General features: G+C 38.9%; 1 protein-coding gene across 1 annotated transcript in view; it reads left to right on the forward strand.

The window, feature by feature from the left end:
- The window catches only part of LOC126236756 (DNA-directed RNA polymerase, mitochondrial), a 295970-nt gene that overhangs the window by 269538 nt on the left and 2728 nt on the right, over positions 1–23704 (forward strand). The window contains exon 23 of the mRNA XM_049946296.1: positions 12889–12980. Coding sequence (XP_049802253.1) covers positions 12889–12980 — 92 coding nt within the window. The remainder of the gene's footprint in view (positions 1–12888; positions 12981–23704) is intronic.

Raw genomic sequence — 23704 nt, forward strand, 5'->3', positions numbered from 1 at the left:
CCAGATTCAGCTGAGCTCGGAAGTGTTTCAGCTGCGCAAAATGGAGGCAGTCATGGCGGCTGGCAGCGAGTGGGGGGATCTCTGGCCAGCTCGGCAGTAGTCGATTAGCCGCGGTCACCTCATAGCCGAGCAGGGCGATGGCCTTGCTGCCATCGGAATAGCTGTTGATGATAGTATGATACTGCACCAGAGTATGAATTCGGTCTGCAAGGTGAAGTCTGGCATCAAGGGGTAATCCTTGTGCTAGACATTGTGGTCTGGATGTGTGTGGGAAGTTTCAATACCCACTGTGTCCAGAGCATGTGATGACATATAGCATAGGATCAGTCTGTGTCCATAGGCATTGCCAGAGAGAGGATAGCGGGCTGTCTCTGATGGTTTCTTCATGCATAACTATGTGTAGATGCTGTTCCAGGCAGTGTAGAGGCGATGAAGCAGCAAAGCCTTAGTCGTCTTCTACTTGTGGCTGGGTACTGCCAGGAGTAGGTTGCAGATTATGTTCTAGTCATTGTCGAGGTGGCTGAGTAAGGTCATAAATATTCCATTAGGATCAACGATCCCATGGGCAGGCATCAAGCACTCGAATAGAGCGAACCATACTGCTGGGAGGTCAGTACGGAATGGGGACAGCTTAAAACGAGGCCGGATGGTGTGGAGACTGTCCATTCCTGTTCCTGTCTGGCAGCAACACTGAAACACATGATGGCATGGACGTCTTGTCGTATGGAGCATAGACTGTGGGCGATGTACCATACTGATGAGGCAGTTGCAGAAGCACGGTGTTGTGTGGCTCAACAACCAATGCTGCTGGCAGGGAATGTATAATAAAGAAGAAATAAAAAAGAAAAGCACTCCATCTTCAGGCCACAAGTGGCCCATCGGGACCATCCGACCGCCGTGTTATCCTCAGGTGAGGATGCGGATAGGAGGGGCGTGTGATCAGCACACCGCTCTCCCGGTCGTTAAGATGGTTTTCCTTGACCGGAGCCGCTACTATTCGGTCGAGTAGCTCCTCAATTGGCATCACGAGGCTGAGTGCACCCCGAAAAATGGCAACAGTGCATGGCGGCCTTGATGGTCACCCATCCAAGTGCCGGTCATGCCCGACAGTGCTTAACTTCGGTGATCTCATGGGAACCGGTGTATCCACTGCGGCAAGGGGATGTATAATGCCCAGTCAATCTAACAGATGCATTCCATCTCTGTGAGCGGCGTACAAGAGGTTAAATGTGTGCGGAGCAGCTGACGCATATGTGACGTCAGACGTGGGTTGGCACAATGTAGATGGAACCTGAAGGGGTTAATGTTGCAAAATTTCAGGTGTGCAGAGCATGTTACCACTGTATGGAGAATGCACCTGAGAGGCATTATGTGTAGCTGTGATTAGGTTAAACACAGTATGTGTCGCGAGAGGTGCAGCTGGAACAAGCGCGACGTCACTGCTCAATGCACTGGGATCACATTTGAGCAGAATGAACATTGCAGAAATAGTTGTGACATGATACTCAGACACCGTGGTGGGATTGGCCATTGTAATTTGCTGTCTGTACATCGAAGCAGTAGATGAGATAATGGCAAAATTATTTGACAGAATCCACTGTTGATATGTTGGAAATGTGCTGTTAAGAACTTCCGTATAGCATTGTTGCTGGAGAATATCACTCTAGAAGACAATGGAAAGGTTTGGAAGTCTGCAGGTTGGCACGGGAGCTGTAACAGAGGAGAAACTAAGCATATATGAGATAACAGTTGTAAGATAAACAGGGCGCCATTATTCGATACTCCACCCAGCATTGATTCTGTCTAAATCACTGCGCTGATGTTCCTCTAGTCCAGGTCAAATGTTACCTTGTATATTGTCACATGCAATGTTCGTATCACATCGTGGCACTGTATGAGAAATATCCTCAACACCATCATTGATAAGATGAGGTGATGCGGCAAACAGTGGCAGCATTTTTGAGGACCCAACTGCCATGGCAGATTTGCACAAAATCACTAAGTGGTGTGGTAGACGGAGTCACCACTGTAAGGACTGTGGTTCCAGTGCGAGTCCATATGTAATAAATGGTTCATAGAGTGTGGTAAACAGATACTTACTTTATTTGCTTGACAGGATTACATCTTGGTCTGCACCTATCAGAGGTTTGACACATACTACATCGTCACAGATATTATTGTTCAGTCCACTGCACAGCACAACAATGTTTATTTTGCCAGCCAGGTGTGATGTATAGTTGCTATGTTTTGACACTCTCATTTAAATTCTGTTCGATCTTCATTTTCTTGCAGCTCCTCTAATAGTAAAATTATATTCCATTGGTATTATTTAGTACCTCTTCCGAATCCACTCGCCAGTCTTCAGATTCATAAGTTATGTCAGTTTTTGCTCCTAAATACTAAGTAATAGAAGCACTTAGGTTTCAATGATGATATTACCTACTTAGACAAACATGTTGGAAAAGCAGAGATGCTAAGTCACAGATAGAGTGTGTGGCCGCAGTTGCCAGAGACTGCAGTCATGTGTGTATGAGTTGAATTTGTGTGTGTGTGTGTGTGTGTGTGTGTGTGTGTGTGTGTGTGTTGGGCCTGGTTGCTTTTGTTGGCGGTATCCTCTTGATTGGGGTGGACTCCTAACATTTATTTGAAATGTGTACCATTTAAATGAGAAATGTTTGAATAAACAGTAGTGGTATCTATTTTGGTTGAGTTTGGGGAGTGAAACAAAGAAGGAAATTGAAATAAATTTAGTGCACATAAAAATGTATCAAATAGCAAAATTGCTGGCTAAGTATGAGGCAGTAAAGAAAGTGAGAGTGGCAGAAAAGAAAGATAAAGAAAGAAACTAGGAGGGCTCAGAAAGAGGGTGAAAATGAAAGGAATGAAGCCAAGAATAAGGCTGAGGAAGAGTGTAAGATGAAGGAATGGGAGGAAGAAAGGGACAAATGGTGTGAAGGGGTAGCAGAGAAGTTCAGATTAGTGCAGCAAGCATGTAAAAATAGACTAAAGGAACTAACAGAACAGGAAGCAGTTGAATTAGAAGACAGAAGTTTAACCTCAATAGATGGGACAAATTGCCAAGAGCATGACTCAAATGTTGATCTCCCACAAAATAATTGAGAGATGGATAACGTTTTATCCTCACAGAAACGGATATGGCCATGCCCCATGCCTCCAGTAACAAAAAGGTTGGAAACCGAGGAAGAGACAGTTTCACCTGAAATAGAAGATGCATCTGGAAAGAGGAGATTAGATTTTGAAAATGTTGTGGCACACTCACATATTGCTGAGCAGTTGGCAATGACACTTAATAATGAGCTCCCAGTAATAAGTTCCCTATAGAAGCCAGAAGTGAAAAGTGAATTAGAGGGAGATGCAGAGTGAGAAAACTGTTATCCTGTTATCGAGTGTGAGAGGACTTAATGTAAATATTTCAGGGAGAAAGAGTAGTAGGAAGAATAGATGAAGAAAAAGAATGGAAGGAGATTGAGAATTTTTTTATAATTTAAGAACCAGAGGAAAGTAAAATTTAATTCAGAAACTGGTACATTTCCAGTGATTTGAGGCTATTGAGAGCAGCTGCCAGGAAGTAGAGTTGTGCACAACATCACAACCTGCTATTAGGTGGCACATCTACAAGATAGGCGACATACAGAGCAGAGATCGCATATGAAGTCAATGATGAAGTGCAGACAGACCTGGAGGAGGGACCATTTCCATTGGTGCATCGTTAATTGATGAAATTGCAGGGTGAAGAATCAAATCCTCCCCAACAGTCTATGTGACCTCCACTACATCAGATGTTGTGCCAGCCTGAATCCTCCTCAGTGATCCCACCTAGTGATAGGAATTTCCAGCAAGTTTGCAGTGATTATTATCAGTGGTACATGTGTCCAAATGTGCACTCCAAACATGGAGATGCTTCTTGCTTAATGTATTCAATGAAAATGTATGTGGATCACGAATATCATGGTTGTGTCAGTGACCTATGGGTTCTTATGTCTTGACGAATGATTTTTCAGTAATGAGCATTTTTATTTTCTTTGTGATACAGGTATGCTCAGCTTTTAATAGATAACTCGACAGTATCAGATTCCATTATTGAATGACTATGTAGGCTTCATTTTAATTTAGTTTCTTATAAATATATCCTATTTGGGTTTTTACCTGCTCACTTCATAGGCATTTGGTTACCAATAATGTGGTGGACCGGCAGATCTCTTAAATTTTAGGCTCTTGAAGTGTTTGTTTACAGTGCTTCTGAGACTAGAATTGATCTCACAGTGATGTAAATTTAATCCATTATTCCAAAAAATTTAAAGGTGCAGAACAGATTTATTTTGGCTTTTTAGTTTGGAGAAATATGTTTTGTGTATTTTCGTGTTATTTACTTTGCACTGATTGACCCTGATGTATTGTTTCTAAATTTATATTCTAATATTTAAATCAGTTATTTCTTGTTGCTTAGGAGAGTTGTAAGTTTTTTTGTGTTTATTTCTTTGTCAGGTTGGTGTTTTCTTGTGGAGGGCTGCAAAGTTATATTCATAACATGTTAGATGGTTGAGTATTTTTTTTTATTTACTAATTTTTGTTACTTTATGAGAAATGATTGCATTTTTGAAGCAGTAGATGGTAGCAGCCAATTACATGGTGTTGATTTTTTTTTCCTGGCATATAGACAACTATATTTAAGAAGTACTGTAACTGTTACCTTTTAAATTGTTGTGTCTTTATTTAATTTTTTAAAATCAAGTATTGGAAACACTGTTTTGTGTAACATAGGACTGTACGTCAAGTTCTGTTCTCAAACAACAGTTGAGAAGTGTATATATGGCGTGGGTAAACAACATCTATCTTGCTATTGTTCCTTCATGTTACATGAATGTTTCACTTCCAAGATTTTCATTATCCTGGTTAACAATAATGTTACCTGTCACTGAAAAATGAGAAGCTCTGTAGGGGTTCATTTCTGGGCCACAACAGTTGGTGAATGGTGGTCGTTATTGCAGGCGAAGTGTGTTTCCTGGTGTCTTGAATCAGGAACTGTTGACTGGGAGGTTTTCAAAGGCAAGTGTTTCATGCAAAATGTACCCTTTGGGAACAAACTATTGAAAGTGTCATCAGGCAGCAGCAGTTTATGGTAGAAGGTAGTACTATGAGCATTACTATTAGCAGGAAATGACCTACAGCAGTGCCAACTTGCTGTTCTGGAGGTTGATTGACCAAAACTTCTGCATTTGGAAAGCATGTTGTGGGACTGTGAGCAGCTGGCGAAATCGAGAAGTCGGTTTGTGGCCCTGGTAGCATGCAGGAGGCAAGTTTCATCCCTCTGGAGTGGAGGGGGTGTGGAGGCGTATTTCAGAAGTTTGTATTCATGTATCAGTAAGGTGGTTCTCTATGTATAGAAAGTTCAGAAAGTGTTTGGAAGTTGTTCCCTTTTGCACACATGGAAAGCAACTTATTGTCTAGTTTTTGGTGGGTGTTAATGTTTAGTGAGCATACATAGACTGCTTAGGATGAGGCTGCCTAGCAGTGTGTGGAGCAACTGGCTTGGCGAGGAATATTAGAAAACAATGGAAATGCCTGAATGGAAGTTTGATCTGTGGAGTTCTTGTGTATGTCCTTATCATCTTCAGCTGTAGATTGTGAACCTGTGTAGTTTTGGTTTGGAAGTCTTTTGTAAATAGTGATATAGTGAAAATGACTAATTTAACCTGATCTCACAGGTCAAAGTAAGGCTGGCAGCCCTGATAACAAATGTGTAGCAGGGCCTAGAAATTACCCAGGCCCACCAATGAACATATCAGCAGGTGTCTACCTAGCAATACAGGGCATGATTAGTCTCATGCACCACACGATGCTAACAGTTCATATACTTCGGCCTTGGCTGTGACTGGGCTTCACCAGACTCTGTAGAATCTCTAAGACAAAGAAACAGGAGGAACATTTCATGAATGGGCAGTTTCGCGTGAGGTTTTGTCTCGCTGGCCTCCCATGACCTCTTCAGGAGATTTTGGTAGTATGCTCCTGTGACAGTTTGCCCCTTACGAGCACGATCTGTTACCACCACATAATCAATATTCTGAAAAATGCTTGGCATCACCGCGACCGATGACCTCTGCAGTTTGGTCCCTTTCATCCCTAAACCAACCAACCAACCTTGGCATCACCTCGCCTGATTGTGGTTGCTTCATTACTCGTATTGACAATGATGAATCCTCGTTTCCAGTGCTTGCATTGCTCCTTTGTCTTACGGTCATAGCAATACACCAGTACTCATCCACAGTGATTAGGTGGCTAAAGAAGTCGTCTGGATTGGCCTAACATTTTCACTGCTGCATCAGTTCAGAAGGCATTTTGAATGGTTGTGAGCAATCGGGAAACCCATCCGAAGACCTTTGTCCTATTTAAAATGTTGTGTAAGATGTTGAAAACTAATTCAGGACCGATTTTCACATTTTTTCATATCAGTTATGGTGCACTGGTCTTTAACCACCAGTGCCTCCTTTTACTTGAAATTCTCGGTTCTTCACAAAGGGATGATCTGCCAGTTCAGTTTGTCACTCAGACTTGTTTGATCACACTGGAAGCATCCTTATCACTTAACCACTATGTCATATAATGCTGCATTATTCCCATACAGTTCTAGTGCATCATTTTCTACACTATGGTACTGTGGCACAGGACTATGTACCAGGACCAGTCACATATACCTGCAAGCAACCAAAATATTAACTACATATTATTTTTTTAGTTGAAACTTTATGCCATGTTTTCCATTGAACCAAAATACTAAAATTTCATGAACTCTCACTTGTCAGTGAGTCTTCTACAACCCTGTAAAGGACACAAAGCATTGGGTGAAATGTGTGAACAGCGGTAAACCATGCCAAAGCAATGCTGACAACAGTGTCAGCTCAGATCTCAATGTTTCTTAGCGTCAGAGCCTGAGATCAACATGATCAGTTTGCTTGTTAACCATGTGCGCAGAGTCCTCAAGTCTCCAGTCAGTATCATCATTTGGCAGTCAATCGGTCTGTCCTTGTATTCTTAATACATTTACACCAGAGTGGAGCAGTCTTTGACTTACCACATTGAATGCAGGTTGGTGAGCAGCCCATATATATTTGCTCACCATAAAGTGATTTATCAAGATTTTTACCGTATGGGTAATAGCAGTTGTGTGGCTATATTGGTTTCTATCCTAGTTCCTGTCCTTTAGTGCGCACACAGTGTAATTAAAAGCTTCCCCCCTCCCTCTCCATTCTTCACAAATTTTCTCTTTGTAGTATACCATGTACACAGGGTGAGCAAAATAAAACTGACCTGGAAAAAAATTATAATAAGACTGACATGGGTTTGACCCTTGTTAATGAACATCACAGAAGATGCTGGAAATGGCCACCATACTGTGCTGTGCTTAATTTGTCAAATTTTGAGACACATGTAGCAGTTCTGCATGAGGGATACCAGCAGTTGCATTTTCAATGTTGTTGTAGCTCTTCAAGTGTGTGAGGATGACTTGAGTACAACTGAGTCTTCAATTTGCCCCACAGGTAAAAATCACAGAGAGAGAGAGAGATCATTGATAGAGGCGGCCAAGAGATTGTGCTGCCTCTGCTGATTGTCCTCTCCTTACTTCACACACTCATGACAAGGTTGTTAAGGCAGTATGTGCTGTTGTTATGTTATGCTGAAAATCATATCCATACAATTATTGGTCTTCTGCAAGTTGACCCACACTTGGATTAAGCAGTTTCTGGACAAACTAGTTAGCATTAACTGTTTGGTGAAAGAATCTTTTTATGATTTGAACACCAGACATTGCGCAGTAAACACCAACCTTGAGCCTATGGAGTGGCTGTTTATTGTTCTGATGAGGATTTCATGATGCATATTGGCACATGTTTTATGACTTCACGTATTCTGTCAGGCTGAACCAGGCCTCATCTAAAGAAATGAAAAACTGAGGATCCACAAGTCACGATTCCGCTTTATGCAGAAACCACCAGACAATTCAGCAGGCAAAAGTTCATCTGTATGCTTTAACTAGTGCACGACAATACAAGTTATAAGGAGGTCCTTTTTGATACTGCCTTGATACGACACCCTCTTTATTCCCACTTGTACAGATAAACGGTGTTGAGATTTCATTGAATTTTATTGCAGGCCTTTTTTCACTCAGGCAATGTTTTTTGTGTTTGAACCCTTTTCAGATAGTTGCAGTTTTTATTTGCTACAGAGCCTGTTTCTTGGCAGTTTACCACAAAGTTTTGCATTGCAAACTGGATGTTCTGCAAAAACAGATTAACAGATGTGCTTTGCATAAATGTCACCAATTAACATGTGCAATTTTATTGTGGGCATTGTTTTGTGTTGATTCAGTAGTCAGTAAACTTACCTGCTCCATTCATTCATTCATTCATTCATTCATTTAAACGTAATGACACAACGAAGTGCTCGTTACAGTGCATGTGGGAGATGAGCATGCGCAGACATGTGCCAGCAGACAACTGGTGCACTGAAATTGCATTTCCAGCATTTTCTGTGATGGACAGTTTTCTTGTTCATTAACAAGAGTCACAGGGATCTAATTTATGGCAGTCTTATAAATACTGTATGGGCCAGTTTTATTTTGCCCACCCTCTCATACCATTAATAGTAAGTATAAAATAACTTGCTCATGTAAATAATAGAGGGAATAAAGTTTGTTTGTGTGTGTGTGTGTGTGTGTGTGTGTGTGTGTGTGTGTGTGAGAGAGAGAGAGAGAGAGAGAGAGAGAGAGAGAGAGAGATTGATTTTATAGCTTCTTGCTTTGTAGATGTCACTTATTCAGTTGCTCATGAGCAATTGAATTAGCGATAGTAACATGTAGTGTCCTTTTTTTGCTTCTATGACTGAATGCACACCATAACACATACTCCATCAGACATCGTAAGTGTTGAGAAGCCACACTGATCCATGACTGCCAATTTACAAAATGACCATTAATGGAATAAAATCGAACACCAGCAGCTGACCTTTCAATGTTATTTATTAAACAGGGTGTTCATTTTAACTGAAGACGTTGAAATATCTCAAAAACTATACATCAGATAAAAAAAAAAGATTATAATTCAATTTTTTTCATCTCAGAGGGGGACATCCAACAATAGCACACTCGACCCTCCGCCCCACCGCTCCACCCTGTGCGCAGGTGACAGGAGGCAACTTTGAAATCTTCAATGGGAACCCCTCCCCCCTTTTTAATAGCAGATTACAATTCTGCAGCAGAATCTACATACATTTTGACATTTTGTCTGAAACATTTTTTTCTTTTCGCCACAGATGTCTCTGTAATTGGAGGAATGGGAAGGGACATACCATCGTAATTTACAGCATGATACTCAATGGCCCTTGAATATCCAGTTGCACGTGGGACCCCACCTCCTTGCTGCAGGGGTAGGACAGGCCGGTATTTCATAACTTCCAATTGGAAACCCCATTTGCAATGTTGTGCTATATGGTATGCTACATATGGTTGACAGCTTTCTTGCAGTCTTCAGAGCTTCATTATTTGGTGCTTCAGTCACAGATAGAATAAAGTTATTATTATTCTGGCAACGTAAAATTCAACCTTGGCCCATATCATTTCTATTGGGTTGATATTGCAGTAATAAGGTGGCAGCCTAGTGACAGTATACCCATATGGTTTGCTCAGCTGTTTTGTAAATAGAGAACCACGGTTTACAGAGAGATACTAGGTTCACAAGCTACATCTTTTTAAGATTATGACTTAGTTTGGCATTGTGACCCTGATGCCATGATAGGAACATTGTCAATAACAATAGAGGGGTAAGAAATATTGGTTGGTTGGTTGATTGATTTGGAGGAGGAGACCAAACAGCAAGGTCATCGGCCCCATCAGATTGGGTAAGCATGGGGAAGGAAGTCAGCTGTGTTCTTTCAAAGGAAACATCCCGGCATTTACCTGAAGCAATTTAGGGAAGTCGCACAAAACCTAAATCAGGATGGTTGGATGCAGGTTTCAATCACTTACTTCCCAAATGCAGGTCAAGAACAAGTGTTAGCAGTTTTCCCAATTTTGGTATTAGCTGGTCTATGAGTATCTATGAATACTCGGTAAGTGCATTATGAATCATTTCTTCATGATAATCTCCTGACTTCTATGATTTAAATTATAAGACAGAGTTTCAGAGAAAATCTTGTGATGTGCATACATGCGTGCAAGCAAAATGATAACTCTATCTCCCTTGCAGTTATTCCTTCAGTTGTGTCATCTGTTCAGGCTTGCTTGAATATGTGGCTAGAAGTCACCCAATTTGATCAAACCACATGTCTGTCTTGATAATTACCTCCACAGACCTGTCTTAAAACTGGCATAACCACACAGCTATATTCTCTCTCTCCATAAAAAGCTTACAGACCTTGGAGTGACCCTAGTGGAACACCATGTTTTGCAGGTCTGTAAATAATGATTTATCTTCAGAATGGCCCGTCTCCTAAAGGGAAGTCGATAATTAGCTGAGTATCAGATGTTCCATTCTGTGATGATAATCATGAACATGATAATGTGTCATATCTTAAACAAATGAATCTGTCCTGGTAATTCCGTCATCAGTACAATGTTTTTTCTCCAGAGTTTACAGACTCAATAATTTTCCAATTCCTTCTTGTTTCTAAAAATTGAAGTAGGCAGCTAAAGTGCATACTACTTCTGTCGGATAAATAGATGGATCCTTGTGGAGTCCCATATGTGATCTCCCCCCATGACAGAACAATCTCACCTGCTTACATTGGTTGAATTATTTAGTGCAACTTTCTTCATTCTTCCAAATTATCAAGCCCCATCATTCTGGCCTGAGACCGGTCAGTTGGGTCCGATAGACTGCTGTAGCATTCTCAGCCAGTGGTGTAATTTGGATGCGATAAGGAGAGATGTGGGGTCAGCACACTATCCTTCTGGCCATTGGCAGTTTTGCAAACCTGGGAGCCGCTACTTCTCATTCAGATAGCTTTTCAGTTGGCATGTAGACCCCATTCCAGCCCTCCTATCAAGGAAAAATTCTTGGCAGTACTGGGAACTGAATCTGGGTCCTCTGCCTGGCAGTCAGCCATGTTGACTATTCAGCTACAGAAGCAGACATTCTTTTTTTTTCATATGATGATAAGCGTTGGTTGGCTCTACTGTAAACTTCATGAAACCTCTGTTTATCTGGGCAGATCTTATAATTCACACAGTGGAAGGCCTTCATTTTCCACATTTTCATATGGTGATTTTTAAGTTTTTATTTCCAGATAAGATTTACAGTTTAGAAAACAGTTACAAAATTCGATGATCATATCATCACCATCCGGTGAATATTATTCTGTTTAATCGGAGACTGCATGTGTCACATAGACATGTGGTGTGTTGTTGACACACTTGCGAGACAAGAAGATTGTGTGGTAACATGTTACTTGTGTAACAGAGAAGAAACATTGCTGTATGCTGCCACCGTGCATCACGTATCTGCCAAATATATATCTTATGGGCATATTACAAATGCAATCTAAGACATATATAGAATGAAGGTTATCTGGTGGGGTGGTGGTCGTGTCAATATCGACGATGACACTGCCATCAATACACATAATCAACTTAGCTAAGGAGCGACTGACACAGTGTGTTGACTATATTTTATTTGTGTATTAATATTTGTACTAGGTAACATGCACAATAACCAGTGTAGTAACAAAGTAAGAATAATTTGTTGTTAGTATAAAAAAATAAATCCACAAAAATAAAATAGAACATTTTTATACATGTTTGGCTATGTAATGAAGTGTCAGTGCTTATGATCTATGCCTTAAGCAACCAATGGAGCTGAGGTAGAATACTGTTCATGATGATGTTCACCCTACATTGCTAAGGGATCCGTGCTATTGTTTGTAAGTAATGCTTAGAGGCCTAAGTGTTAAATGGTTCAAATGGCTCTGAGCACTATGCGACTTAACTTCTGAGGTCATCAGTCACCTAGAAATTAGAACTAATTAAACCTAACTAAGCTAAGGACATCACACACATCCATGCCCGAGGCAGGATTCGAACCTTCGACCGTAGTGGTCGCTCGGCTCCAGACTGTAGCGCCTAGAACCGCGCGGCCACTCCGGCCGGCTCCTAAGTGTTATTTTGGAGAGAGTTGCACTCCGTCTGGGTCTAATTAGACAACATCCAGGACTGTTGTATTCTTCTCAGGTTACTTAAGAGCCAAAATTTGTAGGTAGCTGTCATCAGTGGGTAACCATTATGAAGCAGTTCTTCAGTGTTTTGTCTCTCACAGTAATGATTGAATGTTTGAAAGACATTGCAGTGGCATATGCCAATTCATTATGCAACTCCTTGTTCAAACATTTCTTGCTGTAAAGTTACAAGGAACAAATGGTCTGTGCATGAAATGATCATTTGAGGCACGTCGACAGACTTTACAGTACACAAGCTGCATTGTCCCATTCACGATTCTAGGCAGTGCTCTCTACTGAACTTTTTAAACATAAAGTGCAAAACTTATTATGACTGGTTTATGTCATAGAGATGGTATAAAATATTGATAAAAAACTAAACTTGATATTTACTATTAGCCACAGTAATTATTATTTATTTGAAAAGGTGATTGTTTTGTAAAACAGTGTGTACATTTTCTGCCCAGCTACATTTTCTGCCCAACTACTGTTCTGTGAAAGAGGAGACCTTTGAGAAATGAGAGACCTTTTTGAACAACAGACTTTTTCTATTTCTTTCATTAACACTCTCAGTTAATGCAGCTATTGTAACAAAATTATTGTAGGACTCTGTCTCATTAATTTTCCCAATAATTTCATGTCTTAAATTATACTTTTCTGTTTCAGATTTGCAGGGATCAGTTTGTTGCACTGCACTCTCAGCCAATTCTTGAATCTTTATCAAGATATTTGGTGGAAAAATATAGTTATCCTACCAGGTATAGATATATTTTGTGTTACATCCTTCTCTCTTTTTCATATTTTTTTTTATTTTGTTGGTTTATAACAACTATTTTCTCTATTATTGACTTTAAATATTATTCCACCTGCTTGTTATGTTAATTTAGGCTTAAAACTCATACCCTCTCCCTACCCAAATGAGTTCGTGACACACATCATCTTATTCCTCATGTATTGCTAACTGGTCCCATGTTTACAATATGCTTTAACCCTCCAAAGGATGCGTTGCCTTTTTCTAACATGAGTGGGTTTGTGGCATACTATGTACACAGGTAAAGAATAGCTGTCTTTATGTAATAAAGGTAAACGTGTATGAGCAAAATAACAGTTTTATTAAACAATGATAAAATAAACTTACACTGGGTGTATACGACCCGGGACAACCGGGAGATCTGGGAAAAACCTGGGAATTTTTTCATCCAGGAGAAAACCAGGAAAACCCCGGGAATTTTTTAGAATTCCATGAATTTTTCATTGTTTTAGTTTTCAGTTACATTTTTGTAATTTTGATTGGTAAGAACCGATGCTCTAAAAAACAAAGGACAGTACTGTATCTCGCTACCGCAGAATAATATTGCAGCAATAAAACATGAACGAGAGAAAAAAATAAAACTTAAATTTCAAAGGAAATGCGCATATACAACAAAGCATAGAACACATACAAGTGTCTGCCAACAGCAAAATGTGTCAAAGGCGTTAGAAAGATTATGCAACACTTTGTAACAACAAATTGCCTCCAATGAGCGTGATGTCACAACTGTTTACCTTAGAGTCGTTTGAGCAGTTGCGAACGCGCTCTTCCGCATGCGCTGTTGAGTTGCGTATGAGTAGTACCTTCACCTGCTTCTGGATACAGAAGTGTGGCTGTTAGCTGTACAAGCAGTAGCAGCAAACTGACAGATGCTTCCCGGAAAAATTTTACTAGTGCGCCCAAGCTGCCAGATGCGACCATGCACAGCAGGCCTGGATCTAGGGGGCGGAAAGGGGGGGGGGGGGTGTTTGATATTGGTACTACCTGAATTATATTTTGTCGTGTTATAAAAAATGACCATTTGTGCCAAAGCAGTCTCGTTAATTTGATGTATGTTATAAGGGCTGCAATATTAGAAAGGCCTATTTGTTTTATCTAGCAGACAGTGACAAAATTGACAAAATTGGATTGAGAAACCACAACAGTCATGGGTACTATGTGTATTAACAGCTTTTCAGTATTAGATAACAACATTTTGATTTTTCATGTAGCAAAACATTTGACGAACTTTGATGAGGTAATAGATTCTTTCGCAAAAGGAAAGCACACCATGTACGCTTGTAGCAAGATAGAGAGAAAAAATAGCTAGGACCTGAGGATTGAAGAAATGTATACTGTCTTGCGTGTTTCTTGCCTTTACTGTTTTTATGTATCCTATATTTAATTTTATCTCACACAAAACAGCAAGTTATTAGCTAATAGGTAATAAAGAGTGCAAATTTTCTGAAGAGTTCTTGTTCTCCCGGTTACAAATCATGCCATCCAAAACTTATTGTGAGGTTTTTTTTTAAGAGGGGTAGGATGTCGAACCTGTCCTGAATATAGTTTGATGGCATCTATTACAAAATATATACATTTGAATTCCACAGAACAAAATTCAGTGACATTCAATGGAATAATACTGTGTGAAGAGGCATGGCGCTGCACTTTGGCACACCTAAGACATGTCCTTGAATATATATGTTTTATCTCTCAGACTCTTCAGAAAGATGTGTGCTACAAAATGAACATATTTGTGAGAAGTCCTATGTCAAACGCTCGCAGGAGGGGGTAGGGGCACTATATAGTACTGCCCCAGTTCAGAAATACTGTAAATCCAGGGCTGATGCACAGAGCAATCTGAGCTTTAGTGGGGAGGTGGGTCATCCCCACCTGACCCGTGTTTACGTTTAGTAACTTTGCTGTTTCCTCTTTGTTTACTGCTCTCACATCAAATAAAAACAGAACAGATTTATGTTGCCTGTAGCTGTCTAGTGAATTAAAGTACATTCACATAATTTCAGAAGGCTAAAATGTGTTATTTGCATTAATCACCTTGCAGGACAATGAAGTATTTTTGTTGGTTTGCTACAGAAATTTGGCTTTTATTAATCTTTTCCACTGAGGCATCAATTTATTTGAAATGAAGTTTTTAATTCGACACTACTGGCTAGTTTCAACTGTTCACAGCATTTCAAGTGCACATTTTCAGTTTCTGGTACCAAACATGAGAAAATTTACATCCCGAAAAGCACGCTGAAAAGCCTACTTCATTGTCGAGGCCTACTTCATTGGGAATCTGGATATATAAATGTGCACTTTAAGCCAGATCATGCATTTTAGTTGGTTTACAAAATTCTGATGCTTTTGGAGTAGCCTCTGATGTCCTATTTCTTTTATGACGTAATGTAAGATCTATTAATGTTTTACACATACGAACATACGGGCTTCCCGCATCATCGTCGCTACCCAAGCCCAATGATGCCTATCTAGCGCTCTGACAACTGCTGGAACAAACCTGTTTCTAGCAGGTCGCAGGAAAATATTGCGAATGGTTGTTTGAAAAGCGTTACTTTCAAAGCAAATTTCATTTTACACATGATGAACTATTTGCGAGAATGTACAATGAATTTCTTACATCAGAGCGTTTGACTCTCATTTAAAAATCAACTCTATGATGACAAGCCAGTTAGAAGAATTTCGAGCCCAGAAGATTAGACATTTATGTCGCTATTAAAAATTTTACATACACGTTTGTGTATGTAACACGTGCAAAAAAGATCAACATCATTTGTGAAAGCTTAGCTTCTCTTGCACCTTATTAATCTTCAAGGCCAATATTATATGTGAAAGCTTTGCTGTTCTTGTAGCAACATTATCTATATTAATTTAAACCGTAACTTGTCCTATTGATGTGTTCACACTACTTGACAGTGATGTTGCTATTGGCTGACTGCATCACGTGTCCAATGCTCTGAATATCAACTGTCATCGGCCAGTGAGATCACGTGAAATGAGCTATGACTGGCTTACAAAGGGCATCACAATCTCGATTTTGATGCTTCAGAAAGTAGCATGCGGTGTTTAGTGGAATTCAAATTTAAATAATATGAAAATATGCAGCATACATGTTACTGCATATCAAAGATCTATCCAAAATGTGTTTTTTCCCCGTTAGTTTCGTTTTCTAAAGTGCTCGGAAATTCTACACCGCTGTATAAAACCATAACCATACAAAGGATTGATAAGTTTTACAGTTCCTATAGAAAGTATACTGTCACATAACATGGAAAAAGTGTTTTTTCACCTGGGAGAAAGTGTGTCTTTAACCGGGAAATGCGGGAAAAATCCGGGATTTTTTTTTCCTTGTCAGCGTATACACCCTGTTACATTATATGAGCTAAATCACTGTTTAATTAAACAATAATAAAATAAACTTTCATTACATCATTCTGATGCTGCATACAGGTGTTACCCCATGGTAATGACACACTCGAAGTGTTAAACAGCACAGTTGCATCAGATTGCAGCCAACCATTTATTTGATTGCTAATTATCTTGTAGACTACTGCTTCTATGTGGGATTGTGCTGCTAGCTTGGAATCGGGAATTTTCTTGCATGGATCATACATTTTTTGTTGCCTATCTCGCTGTTTATTTTACATTACTGCTGCTCAATTGAACATAAGACGACACGACTTAGCATTTTTTTAGCTGAAGCAATAATGAAAGAATAGATATGGGCTCACAATTTTAAAACAACAGTTGAATAGTACAAGACAATGTTATTTGTGGTTGGCGCACTTTATATGTAGGCGCGCCTGCTCAAGGGTTAATAAAATCAATAAAGTATACACTTAACATAATTCTGAGAGCCAAAGTCCAGACAGATGACAATCAAGAAACTTCATCTACAGTAAATAGGGGTAAAGCTAAGGGCAGTATCAACTTACTTCATCAAAATATCAGGGGAATAAAAAATAAAGTAGATGAGCTATTAGTGTGTTTAGATGAACACACACAAACCGTAATCCAAGGTTTCTTTGAAAAGTGTGTGGTGTTACACTTAGTAATTTTTTTTTTGGGAAACAATGTTCAAAGAGGGATATAAATTTATCAAGAAATATTTTGCACTTATCATTAGCATTTGGCTCATTATATACATCTCCCCAATTAACATTTCTGAAGCTTTCTCTGAATTAGAGGGTCTTCAGAAATAAAAAGAAAACTGTATGAGACAGCAAGAACTAGTAAAGGTCCAGAAGTAGTTTTACACTATAAAAATTATTATAACATACTGAGAAAAGTTGTAAGGAAATCAAGAAATATGTATGTTAGAGAAGAAATTAACAACTCCAGCAATAAAATCAAATCCATATGGAATGTTGTTAGAAGGGAGACAGGAAAAGTAACCACTGGGGTAGATAGTAATACTCTTAAAGAGAACAAGACCATCCTAACCAATAGTACACAAGTAGCTAATGTATTTAACAATCATTGCTTACGTGTAGGAGAAAAAATTGGTGAGAACAGTTCCAAAGAAAGAGTTAGGCAGTACATGGAAGAGTCTGTGTTGAAAAAATTTAGTCAGATTAAGTTTCACCTAACAACCTCTTGTGAAATAAGCAAAATTATTAAATCTCTGAAAAATAAATGTTCTGTTGGAGTAGATGACATCTCTAATAAGATATTAAAGCAATGTGGAGCAATTACAGCTGATGTTCTGAATCACATATGTAATGCATCACTAACTCAAGGTATTTTCCCAGACAGGTTAAAGTATGCCATTGTCAGGCCTCTCTACAAAAAGGGGGACACCACAGATGCCAATAATTATCGGCCAGTATCCTTGCTTACAACATTCTCAAAAATCTTCGAGAAACTAATGTACTCAAGAGTGGTTAGCCAACAGTAAGGGATACTTAGTAAATCACAGTTCGGATTTCAAAAATGCTGTTCCACTGAGACAGCAATATACAATTTCACTGTCCACATAACAGTCTATAAATAGTAAAGTGTCAGCAATAGGAATATTCTGTGACTTGTCCAAAGCATTTGATTGTGTGAACCATGACATTATGTTACAGAAATTACAATCCTATGGTATAAATGGAATAGCATATGAGTGGTTTAAGTCATACCTACAGAACAGGAAGCATATAGTTTCTTTATATGGGTCAAGTGATTTAAATAAGTTTGCCACTGCATTTAATGATACATTAGGTGTTCCACAGGGTTCAATCATGGGTCCCCTTCTGTTCTTGATATATGTGAATGACCTCCCTTCCTATCTGAAACAGGAAGCAGAACTGACACTGTTTGCTGATGATACAAGCATCATTATTAGTCCAGTAAAAGAAAGCCCAATTAAAAATGATACAAATAAGGTCTTTGGAAAAGTCATTAATTGGTATTCTGCAAATGGGCTTGCTCTAAACTGAAAAAAACACAGTACATCCAATTTTCTGCTGCAAAAAGTATGGTTCCTTCAATAAATATAACACATCAACAGAAGTCAGTAGACAGGGTAGAGCATACTAAGTTTTTGGATGTACATATAGATGAGAATCGTAATTGGAAAATTCATATTGTGGATCTCCTAAGGTGACTAGGTTCAGCAACTTTTGCGATCAGAATAATTGCCAATTTTGAGGATACAGAAATTAGTAAGCTAACATACTTTGCATACTTTCACTCTCTGATGTCATATGGAATAATATTTTGGGGTAACTCGACATTTAGACAAAAAGTATTCACTGCTGAAAAGAAAGTGGTTAGAATAATTTGTAGGGTTCATAGTCGCACATCTTGTAGGCATCTTTTTAAAAGATTGGGACTTCTTACAACAGCCTACCAACACATCTACTCACTAATGAAATTTGTTCTCAACAGCATGGACCAGTTTAAAAACAACAGTGATATTCATGATTATAATACCAGAAAAAAGAAAAACTTACTCTATCCTTTGCTCAACCTATCTTTGGCACAGAAAAGGTAAAATATGCTGCTATAAAAATTTTCGACAAATTACCAGATGAAATAAGGTGTCTGACAGACAGTAGTAATAGCTTCAAAAATAAATTGAAATCATATCTCCTTGACAACTCCTTCTATACCATAGATGAATTCTTGAATGGGAATAAATAAATCTACAAATATAGTATATGCATTTTGTGCCATTTAAGGGAATGGGGTAAATAATAGGAATATTAATCTTTAAATATTAAAAAATTTTGTTTCATATGTGCATTTCTTGTGCACTTGACACGTTCCACATCATAACGGCTACCGTACTGTGCGATTGATCAATGGAACACGCAACCAGCCAACTAACTACCTACCTATTAGGGACATCATAAATTGCATGCAGAGATACACAACTCCATACCAGAGAGATTTCATTTAAATTTCAATATAAACATTTCACTCCAACACTTCCCCTAAATGTATATAGTGATATGTATAGTAACAAAAGCATTCCAATTAATGATTTAAAATATTCAAACTGAAGACATGGTACTGGTTTGGTGAGAATATCTGCAGCTTCCTCATTGCTTGGTACACATTTGATGGCTAACTGACCTTGAATTTTCTCAAGGATGTTGTTCACGCGTACATCACTGCGCTTCAATCTCCAGTGAAGTTCAGGGTTTTTGGCCAATGTAATGGCACTTGCATTATCAACAGGGAGAACATGGATACACTCCAGTGGTGAAATTTCTTCAAAGATTTCGAATAGCCATATTACTTCTCATTCCCCTTCACTAGCAGCCACATATTCCTGAGTTGTTAACAATGATATGCGTTGTTGTCACTTACTTGTGCAGGTAATTGCTCTTCAACACGGCCGCGGTGGTCTCGCGGTTCTAGGCGCGCAGTCCGGAACCGTGCAACTGCTACGGTCGCAGGTTCGAATCCTGCCTCGGGCATGGATGTGTGTGATGTCCTTAGGTTAGTTAGGTTTAAGTAGTTCTAAGTTCTAGGGGACTAATGACCACAGCAGTTGAGTCCCATAGTGCTCAGAGCCATTTGAACCATTTTTTGCTCTTCAACAAAATCTTGCAGACACTCCACTGAGAATGGAGTTGCTGGATCAGTGGCACAATCAATGTCAGTATATCTCAAGTCTTCCATTTGCATGGCTAGCTTCATACTTTATACCCAGTGGCACTGAACCTTTGACATACTTTTGAATCCTTAGTACCAAAGACCAGCGATGTTCTTGAAGAGTCTGTAAAAATTTTGATGCACAGCTTAATGCAAATGTTACATCAGGCCTTGTTCCAATAGCTAAATACGTAATACAGTTAATTACTTCTCGATATGGAGAGTTCAGTGGTTTATCTTCGGTCACCTCATGTGGATGTAGATATTGCCTGATTAGATTTGCCACAGCTTTTGCATTTGTCATGTTAAACTATCAAAGTATGCCTTTTGCATAACTTTCTTGATTAGTCTTTACTGATCCATTCTCTTGACATATTAACATTAATGTTTAAAAAATACCATACTGGCTTACCAGTAACCTTAAACACATCTTGAATTTCCCTTTAATTCATCATTGGCATACAGAACTATCTTCAGTTTGTCATTATTCTTGCCGATAGAACAAGCAGGGATCTGCTTTATTTCTACAAGGCCAAGATTCACTGGGAAGTCCATGGTCCATTGAGCTTGACCATTGCTTTAATCCATACAAACTTTCATGATGCTTGCACATCCGATCACTCCATCATTAAATCCCTTAGGCTGCTGGTATATCTCTCTTCTTTTAGTAATCCATTCAAAAAAAGTGGATATTACATTAAACTGTGCCAAATGACGGTGCTCACTAGCAACAGCACTCAAAATTGCTTGAATTGTATTGTATCTAACTAGTACTGCTTTATAGCGATCAGTTTTCCCACACTTCATTCCATAAACCCAGTAATGGGGGTTATGACATGGTGACAGAGGTTCCAAAGTTCACATAGCATTTCTTCCTTAATGAAAGAGTACATTGTCCGTTGTAGGCTGTACTGTGCTTTATTAAAATTGTGCTATTAGCTAATTTCAACCATGAGCCATCATCAAGCACATTTGCTATGTCATGTGTTTTGTATCATGCTCATCACGTTCTTGTATGTCACATACATAAAACCAGAAATCATACTCCATCGTAACAGACTCTTAAGTGCTGCAGTCTGACAGGCTTCATAATGGCACACAGCCAAAATTAGCTAATAGCACAATTTTAATAAAGTGCAGTATGACTAGTGGCTATGGGTCCCCATGGAAACAAAATCTTCACTTTCTTCACTGATTGTGTTTCTCCAATGTTCATGGCCTGCGGACTTAATAGCCTCTGTATAATTCTTAGTCTTGTTTCAGCCAGAATGATTTCAATAAGACTTTCTGTTTTTCCAATTCAGTCCACACTCAAAAGCCTCAATGCCACTGGAATACCAAGAAAGATTCCTGGTTTTCCTTTTAGATCCGATTTCCTTCACCTTTCCTTCGCAATATGAACAAAACACTTCATCCCAAAAACATGAAACTTCTTTAGACATATTGTCTTCTCAGTGCTGTACCATTCAGGCAGCTCATACCAGCTCTATTTAACACATAAACAGCCATGTTTCTGCCCTCAAAAGCTTAGGTAAGTACTGAGATAGCAACATGATTTGACCTAGTTCCACAACAGTTATGTTGGTTCTCTCAGCACATATGTTCTGCTCTGGAGAGTAAGAATTTAAGATGATGAGTTGTATGCCACTTAATCTTACATTTCAGTATTGTCAACTTCCCATCTGCCACCATATTGAAATGCTTTTGGTGGGTGTCCACAAATTATTCACAGCACTCAGCATTTCCTCAATATTCTCTGCAGTTTCAGACTTCTGCTTGAGAAAATAAACTGTGTGTCGTGTTGAAAAAGAATCACAAGTAAAGTACAGAAAGTATTCACCTCCTCCCAGGGATTTAAATTTCTTAGGTCCACACAGGTCAGCGTGAATCACTTCTCCAGGTGGTCTAGCACACAGCTGTCATTAGTGAAAACAGATACAGTGCTACTTACCCTTAACACATGCCTCACAAAATTCTTTACCAAAGTCTTCACTGTCATTGTCATGTTGTTGTTGTTGTTGTTGGTGGTGGTGGTGGTTTTTATTTTATGTGATGTTTGTTCTGATGACCCAAGCATTCCCACCAAATTTATAGAGATTCCTTTGATGAAAGGTTTACTGCAGGACTATGAGGATGAATAATATTCTCACTTGAATCAACATCTTCAACAAATTGCCAATTCTTATGCCATATGCTTTTGCAATGCCATTGTTTCAGAATTCACACTTGTCTTTTGACGAGTAAATGTCTAATCCCTTATCCATAGCAGTAATATAGAAAAGACCTTTCTTCATCCATGTGGAATGTATAAAACATTGTCCATATGGCATAACTTTCACTCTCCACCAGTAAAATCTCTGAAGTAAATAGTACTTCTCTGGTGTGTTCTTAGTCGAATCATTCCCCACACACATCTGCAGTGGTTTTGCAAACTTGTAATAATGTGTACCACTCAATTTTTCGTAGCGGTGTGATTTGTCACTCCGCAATCAACGATTCACAAGTCCTTGTCCAATTCGATGCTCATTACTCCACCAATGAAAGCTTTGTCAAACGTTTCACTTTTATATTGTTTATTGACACTTTTTGTGTTTTTGTTTAATATTTGGGTACAGTTAATATGGTCAAATCCACCATAAAAGAATCACTTAAGCTTCTTTTCGTTTGTTGATTTTCGTGTTTGTTAGATTTAATCCTGCCAGAGGCACCATCTGCATTTCTCATTTCTTTAACATATGCATTGGTAGCCAACAGTGCAGCTAATTCCTCTTGTTTCTCCTTCCAATAAGCACGAGTACTTTCATCAGATGTTAACACATTCATTAAATTTTTTTAGTGTAAGTTGCGCACTAAAAATATTGTAGACTTTGATAACTGTCAGGCAGTATGTCAAGCAGTTACACCATAAATAATGATTCACAAATCTAATGACACATCCAAACATATTTCCAGAATCACAAAAGATTATAATCCCCAGTTTCTTTCTTTGAAAGACCCATGGACTTGTTTCAAGAGTTATCACAGATGGCAATGTTATTATATTTAGTACAGATCAGTACAAAAACAACATGTAGGTTTTCTGCTGTTAATTGGAAACCAATTTAAGAGCATTTTTTTCATATCTAACTCCTCTGGAATGCCGAGATGAGCAATCAAGATATTGCAGCGTTCATGTGTTATCCTTAATTTTCTTCATCCATCAGTGAAAATTCAAAGATAAAAAATGTCATTTGAATGACTGGACTTTCAGCCATGGGCTGGGCATCCTGCTGTATTCATTTCTTCTTCATCACAGTCAAAAAGCCCTGTTATATGCTTTCTTACAACATTAAAAGCTGATACGTCTAGTTTGATTCAAAATTTTATCACATATTGTTACTCTAAACTGAGCAATATTTTCACTGTAATTCAGTTTCCTGGCACTCTGATTGCTGGTACATATCAGAGATGACTTAAGTTGTATAGTATTCTCTACCTAACATTACCATGAAACTGCTGTTTTCAGCAGATACTGGTGCTCATTCCGCCAATTTTACACTTCTGAGGATAACTGTGTTATCCAAGTTAGGATTATCATAAGAAATT

This window comes from Schistocerca nitens, chromosome 2 (genome assembly GCF_023898315.1).
Source record: "Schistocerca nitens isolate TAMUIC-IGC-003100 chromosome 2, iqSchNite1.1, whole genome shotgun sequence".
Taxonomy (NCBI): domain Eukaryota; kingdom Metazoa; phylum Arthropoda; class Insecta; order Orthoptera; family Acrididae; genus Schistocerca; species Schistocerca nitens.